Genomic DNA, 17,025 nt, shown 5'->3' with positions numbered 1-17,025 from the left:
ACTGGTTGAGTTCTCAGCTGGGGTTGAGTTCTCAGTGATCACCAGGGGTGATTACCGACAGCTGGTTGAGTTCTCAGTGATCACCTCCAGGGTGATTACCGACCAGCTGGTTGAGTTCTCAGTGATCACCTCCAGGGTGATTACCGACCAGCTGGTTGAGTTCTCAGTGATCACCTCCAGGGGTGATTACCACCAGCTGGTTGAGTTCTCAGTGATCACCTCCAGGGGTGAGCTGGTTGAGTTCTCAGTGATCACCTCCAGGGGTGATTACCGATGGTTGAGTTCTCAGTGATCACCTCCAGGGGTGATTACCACAGCTGGTTGAGTTCTCAGTGATCACCTCCAGGGGTGATTACCGACCAGCTGGTTGAGTTCTCAGTGATCACCTCCAGGGGTGATTACCGACAGCTGGTTGAGTTCTCAGTGATCACCTCCAGGGGTGATTACCGACAGCTGGTTGAGTTCTCAGTGATCACCTCCAGGGGTGATTACCGACAGCTGGTTGAGTTCTCAGTGATCACCTCCAGGGGTGATTACCGACAGCTGGTTGAGTTCTCAGTGATCACCTCCAGGGGTGATTACCGTTCTCAGTGATCACCTCCAGGGGTGATTACCGACAGCTGGTTGAGTTCTCAGTGATCACCTCCAGGGGTGATTACCGACCAGCTGGTTGAGTTCTCAGTGATCACCTCCAGGGGTGATTACCGACAGCTGGTTGAGTTCTCAGTGATCACCTCCAGGGGTGATTACCGACCAGCTGGTTGAGTTCTCAGTGATCACCTCCAGGGGGGATTACCGACCAGCTCCATTACTGCACTAATTAAATAATAAAATTTGATGATTTTGAAGAAATCTAAAAGTCTCTCCTTTTGATTGCAATAATTCCACCACACTGGTTATGTGACAGACCTGTGATATGGGCTGGTTGACGTACACCCAGCCGGTAACAGGGTTGACCCTCAGGTACTCAGGCTGCTCCTGGGACATGGAGTAGGTGACGACGGCGTTGGTGCCAAAGTCATCATCGTGCGCCGCCACACGCAGGAAACTGGTGCCGATCATGGTGTCCTCTCTCAGAAAGTCTGTGAGAGACAATATAGACCAAACAATATGCTCCTCACTCTGGAGCAAGATCACGGTCTGTCACAACTTTGGCGAACAGTGTAGACTGAATCAACAGACCACAAATCAATTGTTTAAATGCTTATGTATATTTATGTATGCTTACATCTTTACGTATGGCAATACATGTAAAGACAATGGATTACGATGACAACTTTTACCAGATAATTAAGTAAAGAGTTACTATGCATAACGCATAGTACATAAAACCTTTTCTAAGAGCTTTGGTTAATAGTCTATATCATGATAACGAATGGTCAGTCTGCCATCAATCATATGTATTAGTATTATATTATACTTTTATCATATGTATTATTATGTATAACACGACACTCACACTCGTAGCGCAGGTTCTCAAACTTGGGGCTGTTGTCATTGTGGTCCTGGATGAGGACGTTGAGTTGACAGATCCCTATGAGAGGCTCGTCAGCCCAGTCTGTAGCCGTCACTGTGATGGAGTACTCTCTCTGACGTTCCCGGTCGAACCGCCGTGCCGTCACGATCACACCTGACACAGAGGTCAGATGCCTAAGGTCATCACTAGGGCCCCTGAGTTTTTCATGAGGTAACTATGTGACCATGAAATTGAGGAAATGCTCTGGGCCCTAGTTTTGTTCTCTAATTTTGTTTCCTGAGTTTTTTCCTGAGTGGTCGGGAAAAACTCAAGAACTTAGTCACACCTCGTTAATAGGATAGCTGTATTTGTCATGACATTATTGATTATTGTTACATTTATCCTGGATCCATTTATGATTAAAACAGTACATTGTTATACTGCAAAACGTGATCGATAGGTCGATAAATAGAAGTTAAGTATGAGGTGTAATACTTCATTTCAATTGTACAGGTATGTAAAGGGCATTTATTTGACAATACCATTAAAAATAAATATTATTAAGAGTATCAAGACTGCATGGGAATTGTTAAACCTGTTACGCATTTACCCCTGGTCTTAAATCCTTTTTGTTTCCATGCTAAACATCCTGCTTGGTTATGGCTAATTCAACAAGTACCACCAGATCTAACTGGGATCCTTGCCCTCTGTACCTACCTGTGTCAGGATGGACTCTGAAGGCAGGCATGGCTCTGTCTCTGTGCATCAGGCCATACTTGACCTTCCCATTGGCCCCCTCGTCTGCGTCCACCGCGTGCACCTGCAGCACGAAGGTCCCTGTGGGTTGGTTCTCCAACACAGATGCCTGCTCCCTATACTTCTGACACTGAGCGAGGGAGGGAAAATAAGGTGTGGGAGAGAGAGACAGAAAGATAACGAAAAAAAGAAATGGCAGATGGGGTGGGTTCAGACTGAATCCAGAAATTAGGTTAGAAAATACTCATTGTACTATGTAGACATTTGCACAGTACACGTGATAGGCTTGAAAATAGAGCAATGCCATTCCTTTCTTTGAAGGTCCACCACCACATCAAACCACAACTCAACATTGCCCCACCCACCCTGTCTTTCCCTGGTATCATGTCTACCTTTTCCTTGATGAGTCTGCCCTGCTAGAGCTCGCGTTGCGTACACGAGCGTTGCAAAATAAATGTGGAAATCAATATTATTCAATTATTGCACCCACACTGCTCTCACGCGCCAACGAACGCCTGCGTTGTCAAGGGCTGAAATAGAAGTCAGTTCTCTTTGTGATGCAGATTGCGCTGCAAGTCCTGCCTCTCCCATCTCCTCATTGGTTTGTAGAAGCAGGTACCCTCGTGCCATCTCCTCATTGGTTATACCCACGTGGGTGACTGAATGACGAACGAGGTCAGTGGCGGTAATGCACCTAATTTATGAAAGTTGCCAATTGCAATATAAAGTCAACAGAAGAAAAAAGCCTAGGAGGAGAGATGACTAGAAACGATTTGGTTGACCTTTTTACGTGTGGATTAATTGTCAGAGTAGAGGACCTTGTGCATTTCAGGTAAAATAACAACTCAATGTTTATATCCTAGGACAAATTAGCTAGCAACAGCAAGCTAGCTAAATAGGACAAATTAGCTAGCAAGTGCAAGCAAGCTGGCTAAATTGCCATAAATGTTTAATGCTTTTCAACCTGTCCCCAAATTAATGTAATTGGTTCAGTTTGTTTTGATATTTTAATCTGCGTGTCATGATCGCGCTTGGTGTGGGGGGACAAAATACATTTATGCACGATGGCTCACGTGCGCAGCCGGTTTGGGTTCCGTGAAAAGCTCACCGCCATTGGACTGGAGTGAAGAAACACGCAGATGGACGAATCTGGGTTTCGTGGATGCCAGGAGAACGCCACCTGCCCCAATGCATAGTGCCAACTGTAAAGCTTGGTGGAGGAGGTACAATGGTCTGGGGCTGTTTTTCATGGTTCAGGCGAGGTCCCTTAGTTCCAGTGAAGTGAAATCTTAAAGCTACAGGATACAATGTCATTCTAGAAGATTCATGACAATGCCCCTGTGCCAAAGCGAGGTCCATACAGAAATGGTTTGTCGAGGTCAGTGTGGAAGAACTTGACTGGCCTGCACAGAGCCTTGACCTCAACCCCATCTAACACCTCTGGGATGAATTGGAACGCCGACTGTGAGCCAGGCCTAACATCAGTGCCTGACCATACTAATGCTCTTGTGGCTGAATGGAAGCAAGTCCCTGCAGCAATCTTCTAGCATGTAGTGGAAAGCCTTCCTAGAAGAGTGGAGGCTGTTATAGCAGCAAAGGGGGGACCAACTCCATATTAATGCCCATGATTTTGTAATGAGATGTACGACGAGCAGGTGTCCACATACTTTTGGTCATCTAGTGTATCACCTCGACACCTTCCAGCCATCCACTAGACCTCACGACTTTACGAACTTTATGAAGACCTTTCAGACCAAGTATACATCATTCCTAATTAAGGAGGACGTTAGTTAGCCAGGTATAGTATATCATGATGATACGTCACTTTTTTCATAAATAAATTAAAATCCCTGTCTTCAAATAGCATGTGCACTAATCAGAGCTCTGGGGGAAACATAAGGGGGATACTGTAGAGAGACAGGGGAAGTAGGAGAGAGAGCAAAAGAGAGAGAGAGAGTTGGAAGGTCAGACAGACAGACAGACAGACAGCGCAAGACATTGACAGAGAAGACTACATAGAAGACAATTGTAACACTACTTTCCTGTATACAGTCCAATGTACTACTGTGTGTATAAAGGGACATCATCCACAATACTTTTTCCTCACCTTCTCAAAGATGGGTTTGTTGTTATTGACGTCATCAACACCCACGATGACCCGGGCAGTTGCAGAGAGTGGGTGTGGCCCCCCGGAGGCGTTGTCGTCCGTAGCCGTCACGTTGAGGACATACTCCAGGCCCTGGAGCTTGGGAGGGGGGGTGGAGCGCAGCCGGATCAACCCTAAAAAGATGAGACGAGAGGACCATTACAACCTTAGCAAGGGACCACTACCTACGATTGAAGACATTAAAACGTTACTTTTTCAAAATGCCTTTGCCGCAGCCAGTTACATTGTTAATGTGACTTCTTACCATGTCGCAGGGTAACGCCAAGCACCAAGTTCGTTAGCAATTATCTAACTATAACCCATGTAATTAAATACGTCTCTTAAATATTCCCCTGGTGGTGCAGTTACATTACATGTTTTTTATTGTAGTTTAGTACAGATTCATTTTTTTATGTCCCCAACTGTACTTTCACCCAGCTCAGCTGAGAAGAGGTCCCCATTCCCATGTGAAGGTGACAAGGGCTAAAAGTTAACCAGGCTACATACATGCACGTTAGATGTCCTTGTTTTCTCCTTGTCTTGCGTTTGCATAACAAGGAGGAAAAAAGGATCAACGAAAGGAGAACAGCATCTGAGTCAACTGTTCTCTCTGTAAATACTGACATCAATGGGTTCAGGATGAGCTTCTTGTGATCTGGGGGAAAGTAATTGATGTGAGAGAGAGAGAGAGCACAGGGAGTTTTTCCTCTTGTTGTATCACTCATCTCTCACTGCTCCTCCTGATTAAAAACAACAGGCAGGGTTCTGAGTTCTTTCACTCGTCTACTTCTTGCTCACTAATTGTCTGTGGTAGAGGAGGTCTCCACAGTCTAGACACAAAATTATTAACTATAATATACTGTACTTAGCCGGTCTCATGTTGTTTTAGCCATACTGTACAGCAGCCATAGTCAATAGGCGGTCCGCGGGCCAGATCCGGACCCAGAATGGGTTCAAACAGTTTTTTCTTCCGTTTTTCATTTTTAGGAATTTGGTCGGGATTCGACTCCTGGTATCATATGAACACACATAAGACATGGAAAATATGCAGAATAGCAGGAAATTAGCTTTAAATGGCTAAATGCTCCCTTCTCTCTATGGCATAATGTTTTGAATTGCAGGAAATTAGCTTTAAAACTGAAAATATTTCTCTCTGCTGGGTTGAGTTGCGAGGTGAGGGTTTGTTACTATGCTGACGAATTACAATATCCATCTAGATCTTTGTCACCTACAGTAGGTCATTTTGTGACAGAACCTGCTGTACAGTATATATGTTTTTTTTGTATTATTATAATTTCTTTGGCAAGTGACTAATTTCCATTAAAAAACGTTCTGTTCTCATATTAACCTACAGTAGCCTGCTCTTTACCCAGGGCTATGCCCCTAAGCAAGATTTGGTGGAGGGCCCCCCACCTCACGGCAAAACATTTTAGTGAACCCCCCCTCGACAGTGGAGTCAACATTCAAGATTAGAGTTAATTTCCTGCAATTTTATACATTGCCATTGGGCATAGAGATAATGTTGCCGTTTTCTGCAATTCTACACATTTTACTATGGGGCAGACAGAACATTTTTCAATTTTATAGCAAATGGCATGCAATTCTACTCATTTAGACACGGGGAAGAGAGAAAATATTTGCATTTTTACAGCTAATGTCCTGCATTTCTACTCATTTTGCCATGTGGCGGAGAGACATTTTTGCAGTTTTCAAGCTAATTTCCTGCAATTCTACCCATTTTGCCATGACTTATGCCATGTTCATATGATATTTCAATTAGAAGAACTAACAAAATCAATGGTTTAGATGGTTTAGATAGCTGGCTAGACTAACTACCAATCATAAAATGGTTGACATGGCTTATTGAGTGACTTTCAGTGACTGACATAACAAGAGAAAAACTGCTGAAGGACAGTCAAATTTTTTGAAATTGCACCTGGTGTATTCTACTATTCCTACTCTCTGTAGTAAGTTGAGACCCCAACTGCATTCTTAACATGTAAAAAAAATACAAATAAAATAAAAAACGTTTCCCTAGCGACCACTTATGTCTCTTATCCCTGGGGCAGGCTCGGCGTTTGCCTTATCTTTAAGATGCAAGGGAGGACGGATGAGAAGGGAAAATAGACTCAAGATGGAGGCTGGGAGTGTAAAAGCTGTAGATTGTGAGCTATGATAGAAAAACTAATGTGAAATTGAATTGAAAGGGTTGGTTGACAAATGTCACCCTGTCAGACAAATGTCCTGCTGGTTACGGATCAGAGGGTAAAAAAAAAAGAAAGATAAATTGCACAGCCACAAAATACAGAGTACACAGGCCAGAACTATTTTCTATATGAGAGAATAAACTATGTTAGGGGAACAAAAGAAAAGCCCTGGATATACAGTAATGTAGTTCTTTGTATTTATGACTTCAATAAACAAACAGTCTGAGGTTCTTTTGAAATTGTTGCTTTTTCATAAACCTTTGGTGTCAATTAGTATTGACACATCATAAAAGAAGTACAAAGCATTCCACAAATGGTCACCTTTCTGGCTGTCAATGACAAAGTTGCCCCCTTCGTTGCCAGCTGTAAATGAGTACACTATTCCATCACCGTCTGGGTCCTTAGCCAGTACCGTGGCAACTAGTGTGTTGGGGCCAGCGTCCTCGGAGACAAAAGTCCGATAGCTGGGAGGAATAGGAGAAATTCATTATGTGTACACAGACATTAACACAGACACACACGTATATAAAGAGGTTTGTGTGTAGACACACACACACACACACACACACACACACACACACACACACACACACACACACACACACACTGTGTGTGACTGTATCAATCACATAGTCCAAGCAGCAGCAGACTGATTATGGTTATGAGCCTGGCTTTGCCTGCCACTTTGATTTAGCTACTCTGAGCCGGCCTGGTCAAAGACAAATGCTCATGTCTGCTGGGATGTTGAGCTCATTGAACAAATGGGCCTTCACATAGCCAGCCCACTCTGTGCCATTTGATCAAGTGCCTTTTAAAATGTCAACAGTGATTTGCTTGCTGTGTGGTGCTGGGCACTGGGATACTCAGCCAGGAACAAGAGAGTAATAGACTGGTCGAGTGGGATGATGGGGTAGAGAGGCTTGTTCTATTTGATGGGAGAGGATTGAAAGATGGAGAGAGAAGGGAAGAGAGAAAGACGGGGGGGCGGTGTTGGTGGGCAAGACATGCGGGAGGAGGAGTGGGAAATGACACGGTCAATGATATGTGGAAGAAAGACTGGGATAGAGAGACAGAAAGAGAGAGAGAGTGAGAGAGAGAGAGAGAGAGAGAGAGGGAGAGAGAGAGGGAGAGAGATAAATGATAGACTCGTCAGCAGAATACGGCTGTGTTCGTGTGGTTTACAGAAGAACGCTGATGGGTGATTCATCTCCGCCAGCTGTGACAGTCACCGTGGCAACATGAGTGGCCTGTAATCTGTCACCCGGCTCAAAAGGTTCTTCACGCGCCTCCAGACGGGACCACTCAGGCATCTCTCCACTGAGTATCACTCATGCTATCCTCAATGTATCTCTTCCTCTCACACACTGATCTAAGTAACCGAGACGAGGCCACACAGAACGTATCTTGTCTGTCTGCCTGTCTGTATGTCTGCATGCATATCCGTCTGTTCCCTGAGGTGACACCTGGAACTGACAGGGCCTCTTAGATGTGCTGGCACTCTATCGAAGGTCTCTGTCACATAACTGGCAGTAAAAGGCCTGAGTCACTCAGAGGAATGAACGCAGCCAGCCCACGTGAACATTTTCAAAACTGTCCCCCACCTTCCCCTCAGCTTTCCAAATAGTCCACACCCTCTATACATTTTTTATTCACTTTGATAGATATCTGTATGGTGTTACACCATAGAGCAAAGCTTAATTGTCGTTGAGCAAGGCAGCCCCTAAGCAAGGCAGTTAACCCACTGTTCCCGGGAGCAGAAGACGTGGATGTCGATTAAGGCAGCCCGCCGCACCTCTCTGAATCAGAGGGGTTAAATGCGGAAGACACATTTCAGTTGAATGCATTCAGTTGTACAACTGACTAGGTATCCCCCTTTCCCATCCCCTTAATTGGGAAGGGTGTAATCTGTGTGATGTTTTTTCGATATACAGTGCATTCGGAAAGTATTCAGACCCCTTGACTTTTTCCACATTTTGTTACGTTACAGCCTTACTATAAAATGGATTAAATCGTTTTTCTCCCTCATCAATCTACACACAGGGCAGCTCAGAACAGCTGAAGATGGATTTTAAAGAACTGATTAGGTCGCTACTTAACACCAACAAACACCCCATAATATATGGCCCTGTGCCCTCCCTAAATCGTGGCATTGAACGTTTCAGCAAACTTTTAGCCCTCCATAACTGGCTACGTGACTGTTGCAGCGCTGTGGATGTAACATTTATTGACAATGTTGATACATTCTGGAAACAAAGCTTGTTTTATAAGGAGTATGGTATCCACCCAAATCATTTGGGTTCCTGGATCCTTTCACAGCATTATAAGGCTGCTTTGAGACAATGACTTATCAATGACCCAAACCCAGCTCAGTGAATCCCTACCATTGTGTCGCTGAGTCATAATAATACTTTAGCAAATGTACATTATCCCAGGGGTGTTGGAAGACACAATGTAAGTAACCTAATTTATGTCCCTCTAACTGCCCTGAATGCCTCTACAGATCCTACAGCTATTGTATGCAGTAATCATGTGCCTATGAACCAGAGTTATACTGTTAGCACTGAGGTGGTGTGCCCTATAGCAGGAAGAAACAAGGTTCATGAAATCAATAATTTGCTAGTAACAGATGACATTCATACTCTGACAATGTCTGAAACTCACTTAGATAATACCTTTGATGATACAGTGGTAGCAATACGTGGTTATAACATCTACTGAAAAGACAGAAATGCCAAAGGTGGAGATGTGGCTGTTTATATTCAGAAACATATTCCTGTAAAGCTTAGAGAGGATCTCATGTTAAATACTGTTGAAATAATATGGCTACAGGTTCATTATGCCTCACCTGCCCATTCTGGTGGAAAGGTGCTATAGACCACCAAGTGCTAACAGTCCGTATCTGGATAGCATGTGTGACATGCTTGATAATGTATGATTTAAATATTACTGGCTTTCATCAGGCTGCCCACTCAAGAGAAATCTTCAAACTGTATCTAGTGCCTGCAACCTGGTTCAGGTTATCAAAGTTCCAAAGGCTGGGCCTAATGTAGTGTAAAAGAGGTCATACAAGATGTTTTGTAGCTGTTCCTATGTTGTTGATGTAAATAATATTTGTTGGTCCGTGGTGTGTAATGAGGAGCAACTAGACGCTGCACTTGACACATTCCTGAAATTGCTAATCACAGTTACTAATAATAAATACACCCACTGCGGGCTCCCAAGTGTCTCGCAGCGTCACTACAGACCCTGGTTCAATCCCGGGCTGTATCACAACCAGCCATGATCAGGAGTACCATAGGGCGGTGCACAATTGGCCCGGCGTTGTCCTGGTTATGGTTTGGCTGGTGTAGGTTGTCATTGTAAATAAGAATTGTTCTTAACTGATATGTCTAGTCAAATACATTAAGACAATGACTGTAAAAACTGTTAAATCCCTGTGGATTGATGAGGAATTGAAAAATGGTATGGTTGAGAGGGATGAGGCAAAATCAATGGCAAATAGGTCTATTGGCTCTACAACCAATTGGCAAACCCACTGCAAATTGACAAATAATTTCACTGAAATTGAATAAAAAGAAGAAACTACACTATGAAACAAAGATAAATGACATAAAGAATGATAGTAAAAAGCTTTAGAGCACCTTAAATGAAATGTTGGTCAAAAAGGCAAATTCCGCTCCATCATTCATTGAATCAAATGGCTCATTCATCACAAAACCCAATGATATTGCCAACTACTCTAAAGATTTTTTTCATTGGCAAGATTAGCAAACTTAGGCATGACATGCCAGCAACAAACACTGACACTAGACATCCAAGTATATCTGACCAAATTATGAAAGACAAGCACTGTAATGTTGAATTCCGTAAAGTAAGTGAGGAACAGGTGAAAAAACTGTTGTTGTCTATCAAAAATGACAAGCCACTGGGGTCTGATAACTTGGATGGAAAATTACTGAGGATAATAGCAGACGATATTGCAACTACTATTTACCATATCTTCAATTTAAGCCTACTAGAAAGTGTGAAGCCCTGAAGGGAAGCAAAAGTTCTTCCCCTGCCTAGGATAGTAAAGCCCCCTTTACTGGCTCAAATAGCCGACCGTTCAGCCTGTTACCAACAGACAACAGACTTTCAGCACGCTTATAGGGAAGGACATTCAACAAGCACAGCACTTACAGAAATTACTGATGATTGGCTGAAATTGATGATAAAAAGATTGCGGGGGCTGTTTTGTTAGACTTCAGTGTGGGTTTTGACATTATCAAACATAGTCTGTTGCTGGAAAAACGTAGGTGTTGTGGTTTTCCATCCTCTGCTATATTGTGGATAAAGAGTTACCTGTCTAACAGAACACAGAGAGTGTTCTTTAATGGAAGCCTTTACAAACAAAATCCAGGTAGAATCAGGAATTCTCCAGGGCAGCTGTCTAGGCCCCTTACTTTTTTCAATCTTTACTAACGACATGCCACTGTCTTTGTATGCGGATGGCACAGTATGTATGCAGATGACTCAACACTATACACGCCAGCTACCACAGTGACTGAAATGACTGCTACACTTAACAAAGAGCTGCAGTTAGTTTCAGAATGGATGGAAAGGAATAAATTCATCCTAAATATTTCAAAAACTAAAAGCATTGTATTTGGGACAAATCATTCACTAAACCCTAAACCTCAACAAAATGTAATGAATAATGTGGTAATTGAACATGTTGAGGAGAATAAACTGCTTGGAGTAACCGTGGATTTTATACTCATACAACAGTTTAAACAACAGTAGCTAGGATGGGGAGAAGTCTGTCCATAAAAAAGCGCTACTCTGCATTCTTAATAACACAATATCATCAAGGCAGGTCCTACAGTGTCACGACTTTCACCGAAGCTGTTCCCTCTCCTTATTTGGGTGGCGTTCGGCGGTCGACGCCACCGGCTTTCTAGCCGCCACCGATCCATGTTTCATTTTTCTTTTTGTTTTGTCTGTTTACACACCTGGTTCCCATCTCATAATTATGTTCCTTAATTAACCCTCTGGTTTCCCTTTCTGTCTTTCGTGAATTCCGGTGTGTTGGATTTTGAGTCCTGTTTTGTCCTTGTTTGGAAAGGGATTTTGTTACGTTTTTGGATTGAGTAAATCAGTGTTTGTTACTCTTACCTGTGTCCTGCGCCTGACTCCTTCGCTATCTTCTAGATAGACTCTGACATACAGGCCATAGTTTTGTCGCTCTACTGTTCAATCAGGGCAGCACAGCTGACCCTTGGATGTACCCAGAGTGCTAACATTAATAATATGCATGTCAATCTCTCCTGGCTCAAAGTGGAGGAGAGATTGACTTCATCACTACTTATATTTGTGAGAGGTATTATTGACATGTTGAATGCACCTTGGCAGCAGCTAATGGGGATCCATAACAAATACAAATACATGTACACAATACCCCATAATGAGAAAGAAATTACTAATAATAAAATGAAAAAACTAAAATATAACATTTAAGTATTCAGAACCTTTACTCAGTACTCTGTTGAAGCACCTTTGGCAGTGATTACAGCCTTGAGTCTTCTTGGGTGTGACATTACAAATTTGGCACAACTGTATTTGGGGAGTTTCTCCCATCCTTCTCTGCATATCCTCTCAAGCTCTGTCAGGTTGGATGGGGAGCGTCGCTGCACAGGTCCAGAGATGTTCAATCGGGTTCTGGATGGCTCTGACTGGGCCACTCAAGGGGATTCGGAGACTTGTCCCGAGGCCATTGCTGCGTAGTCTTGGCTGTGTGCTTAGGGTCGTTGTCCTGTTGGAAGGTAAACCTTCGCCCCAGTCTGAGGTCCTAAGTGCTCTGGAACTGGTTTTCATCAAGGATTTCTCTGTACTTTGCTCAATTAATCTTTCCCTCGATCCTGACCAGTCTCCCAGTTCCTGCCTCTGAAAAACATCCCCACAGCATAATTCTGCCACCAACATGCTTCACCGTAGGGATGGTGCCAGGTTTCCTCCAGTCGTGACGCTTGGCATTCAGGCCAAAGAGTTCAATCTTGGTTTCATCAGACCAGAGAATTTTGTTTCTCATGGTCTGAGAGTCCTTTAGGTGCCTTGGCAAACTCCAAGCGGGCTGTTATGTGCCTTTTACTGAGGAGTGGATTCCGTCTGGCCACTCTACCATAAAGGCCTGATCGGTGGAGTGCTGCAGAGATGCTTGTCCTTCTGGAAGATTCTCCCATCTCCACAGAGGAACTATGGAACTCTGTCAGAGTGACCCCGATGAATTAGTTTGGCCGGGTGGCCAGCTCTAGGAAGAGTCTTGGTGGTTCCAAACGTATTCCATTTAAGAATGATGGAGGCCATTGTGTTCTTAGGGACTTTCAATGCTGCAGACATTTTTTGGTACGTTTCCCCAGATCTTTGCTTCGACACAATCCTGTCTCAGAGCTCTATCGACAATTCCTTCGACCTCATGGTTTGGTTTTTGCTCTGACATCAAATCAAATTGTATTTGTCACATGCACCGATTACAACAGGTAGACCTTACCGCTTACTTACAAGCCCTTAACCAACAATGCAGGTTTACGAAAAAAGAGTTAATAAAATATCTACTAAATAAACTTAAGGAAAGAAAAAAAGAAAAAAAAAGAAAAGTAACATAATAAAATAACAATAATGAGGCTTTATACTGTACAGGGGGTACTGGTACCGAGTCAATATGTGTGTGTACAGGTTAGTCAAGGTAATTTGTACATGTAGGTACGGGTAAATTGACAATGCATAGATAATAAACAGCAAGTAGCAGCAGTGTGAAAACAAAGGGGGAGATAGGGGTCAATGCAAATAGTCCAGGTGGCCATTTGATTAATTGTTCAGCAGTCTTATGGCTTGGGGGTAGAGGCTGTTAAGAAGTCATTTGGACAACGACCCGGCACTCCGGTACCGCTTGTCGTGTGACTGGTGACTGGAGTCTTTGTCAATTTTTTGGGCCTTCCTCTGACGCCGCCTAGTATATAGGTCCTGGATGGCAGCAAACTTGACCCCAGTGATGTACTGGGACGTACGCACTACCCTCTGTGGCACCTTACGGTCAGATGCCGAGCAGGTGCCATACCAAGTGGTGATGCAACCGGTCAGGATGCGCTCGATGGTGCAGCTGTAGAACTTTTTGAGGATCTGGGGACGCATGCCAAATCTTATCAGTCTCCTGACGGGGAATAGGTTTTGTCGTGTCCTCTTCACAAATGTATTGGTGTGCTTGGACCATGTTAGTTTGTTGGTGATGTGGACACCAAGGAACTTGAACCTCTTGACCCGCTCCACTGCAGATCCGTCGATGTCAATGGGGGCATGTTCGGTCCTCTTTTTCCTGTAGTCCACAATCATCTAATTTGTCTTGTTCACATTGAGGGAGAAGTTGTTGTCCTGACACCACACTGCCAGGTCTCTGATCTCCTCCCTATAGGCTGTCTCATTGTTGTCAGTGATTAGGCCTACCAACATTGTGTCATCAGCAAACCTAATGATGTCGTTGGAGTTGTGCTTGGCCACACAGTTTTGGGTGAACAGGGGGTACAGGAGGGTACTAAGCACGCACCCCTGGGGGTCCCCCGTGTTGAGGATCAGCTTGGCAGATGTGTCGTTGCCTACCCTTACCACCTGGGAGTGGCCTGTCAGGAAGTCCAGGATCCAGTTGCAGAGGGAAGTGTTTAGTCCCAGGGTTCTTAGCTTAGTTGTGAGCTTTGTGGGCACCATGGTGTTGAATGCTGAGCTGTAGTCATGGACAGCATTATCACATAGGTGTTCCTTTTGTCCAGGTGGGAAAGGGCAGTGTGGAGTGTGATTGACATAGCGTCATCTGTGGAGCTGTTGCTGCGGTATTCGAATTGGAGTGGGTCAAGGGTTGGTATGTGAACACTGACCAGCCTTTCAAAGCAGTTCATAGCTATCGACGCTAGTGCTACGGGGTGGGGACTATGGTGCTATCGACGCTAGTTCTAAGTCATTTAGGCAGGGACTATGGTGGTCTGCTTGAAACATGTAGGTATTACAGACTCGGTCAGGGAGAGGGTAAAAATGTCAGTGAAGACACTTGCCAGTTGGTCCGCGCATGCTCTGAGTACACATCCTGTTTAAAGGACTTGCTCACATCGGCTAATTAGAGCGTGATCACAGTTGTCCGGAACAGCTGGTGCTCTCATGCTTCAGTGTTGCATGCCTTGAAGCGAGCATAAAAAGTAATTTAGTCCGTCTGGTAGGCTTGCGTCACTGGGTTTCCCTTTGTAGTCTGTAATAGTTTGCAAGCCCTGCCACATTTGACGAGAGTCTTAGTCCTGTATTGACGGTTTGGCTGTTTGATGGTTCATCTGAGGTCATAGCGGGATTCCTTATAAGTGTCCGGATTAGTGTCCCGCTTCTTGAAAGTGGCCGCTCTAGCCTTTAGCTCGGTGCGGATGTTGCATCTAATTCATTGTTTCGGGTTGGGATATGTACGTACGGTCAGTGTGGGGACAACGTCGTCGATGCACTTATTGATGAAGCCTGTGACTCATGTGGTATACTACTCAATCCCATTGGATTAAATCCGGAACATATTCAAATCTGTGCCATCAAAACAGTCCTGTAGTGTAGCATCCGCGTCATCTGACCACTTCAGTACTGAGCGAGTAACTGGTGCTTCCTGCTTTAGTTTCTGCTTGTACGCAGGAATCAGGAGGACAGAAATATGGTCAGACTTACCAAATGGAGGGCAAGGGAGAGCTTTGTACGGGTCTCTGTGTGTGGAGTAAAGGTGGTCTAGCGTTTTTTCCCCTCTGGTTTCACATGTGACATGCTGGTAGAAATGAGGTAAAACAAATTTAAGTTTGCCTGCATCAAAGTCCCTGGCCACTATGAGCGCCACTTCTGAATGACCATTTTCTTGTTTTCTTATGGCTTTATACAACTCGTTGAGTGCGGTCTTAGTGCCAACATCGGTATGTGGTGGTAAATAGACAGCTAAAAAATGTATAGATGAAAACTCTCTTGGTAGATAGTGTGGTCTACAGTTTATCATGAGGTACTCTATCTCAGGTGAGCAATACCTCGAGGCTACCTTAATATTAGACATCACGCACCAGCTGTTATTTACAAATAGACACACACCCCCACCCTCGTCTTACTGGACAGACGCAGCTGTTTTGTCCTGCCGATGCGCAGAAAACCTTGGTGAAACATAAGATATTACAGTTTTTAACGTCCTGTTGGTAGGATAGTCTCAAATGGAGCTCACCCAGCTTATTCTTTAGTGATTGCACATTGGCCAATAGAACGGATGTTAGAGGTGGGTTATCCATTGGCTGATAAATTGTTACCAGACTCATTAAAGAAAAATCTTCATCCAGTTCAAGGTGAGTAATCACAGTTCTGAAGCTCTTTATGGTCACAAGAGACGTTAGCATCACCATTATGTACCAAATAAGTTACAAACAATGCAAAAAAACACAAAATAGCACAATTGGTTAGGAGCCTGTAAAATGGCACCCCCTCCGGCGCCATTCTTCTTAATGACATGCACTGTCAACTGCGGGACTTTATAGAGACAGGTGTGTGCCTTTCCGAATTATGTCTAATCAATTGAATTTACTACAGGTGGATTCCAATCAAGTTGTAGAAACATCTTAAGGATGAACAATGGAAACAGGATGCACCTGAGCTCAATTTCGAGTCTCATAGCAAAGGGTCTAAATACTTATGTAAATAATGTTTTTATTTTATATATTTTTTTATACATTTGCTAAAATGTATAAAAACCTGTTTTCGCTTTGTCATTATTGTGTGTGATGAGGAAAACAATAATTGTATCAATTTTAGAATTAGGCTGTAACGTAACAAAATGTGGAAAAGGAGAAGGGGTCTGAATACTTTCCCGAATGCACTGTAATTATGTGCGGTATATTAGTGACACATCTAGTCAAGTGTATCAATTGATCTTTTACTACTGTCATTGCTACTACTACCAATAGCACTTCACCATGCAGCTGAAATGGGGGGGGGGTGTGAGAGGGATTTTAGCCTCATCATAATCCTACTAAACTAGACTGCTGATGGAGGGGAGAGGGGTTGTAGCTCAATAGTATAGTACATAGAGGGTAGGGGACTATAGGGTAGGGGATCCTGAGTGGCGCAGTGGTCTAATGCACTGTGCTAGAGGCGTCACTACAGACCTGGGTTCGATCCAGGGCTGTATCACAACTGGCTGTGATCAGGTGTCCCTTGTGCTGTGCACATTTGGCCCAGCGTCGTCCGGGTTAGGGAAGGGTTTGGCCTTCATTGTAAATTTAATTAACTTGCCTAGTTAAATAACATTTAAAAAAATATATATATAATAAAAAGACTACTGATGTTTGTTGTAGTTCAATAATATAATATAAACTGGGCTACTGGTGTTGGGGGAGGGGGTTGTAGTCAATGTTTACGTAGCCCTATATGCCGTATCTGTA

General features: G+C 43.8%; 1 protein-coding gene across 1 annotated transcript in view; it reads right to left on the bottom strand.

Moving 5' to 3' along the window:
- The window catches only part of LOC112253481 (neural-cadherin-like), a 107,678-nt gene that overhangs the window by 52,743 nt on the left and 37,910 nt on the right, over window positions 1-17,025 (bottom strand). The window contains exons 7-11 of the mRNA XM_042322757.1: window positions 6,887-7,029; window positions 4,320-4,492; window positions 2,174-2,342; window positions 1,460-1,630; window positions 910-1,082 (exon numbers count right to left, since the gene is read on the bottom strand). Coding sequence (XP_042178691.1) covers window positions 910-1,082; window positions 1,460-1,630; window positions 2,174-2,342; window positions 4,320-4,492; window positions 6,887-7,029 — 829 coding nt within the window. The remainder of the gene's footprint in view (window positions 1-909; window positions 1,083-1,459; window positions 1,631-2,173; window positions 2,343-4,319; window positions 4,493-6,886; window positions 7,030-17,025) is intronic.

Source organism: Oncorhynchus tshawytscha, linkage group LG06 (assembly GCF_018296145.1).
Source record: "Oncorhynchus tshawytscha isolate Ot180627B linkage group LG06, Otsh_v2.0, whole genome shotgun sequence".
Taxonomy (NCBI): Eukaryota; Metazoa; Chordata; class Actinopteri; order Salmoniformes; family Salmonidae; genus Oncorhynchus; species Oncorhynchus tshawytscha.
This window is presented reverse-complemented; position numbering and strand designations above follow the sequence as displayed.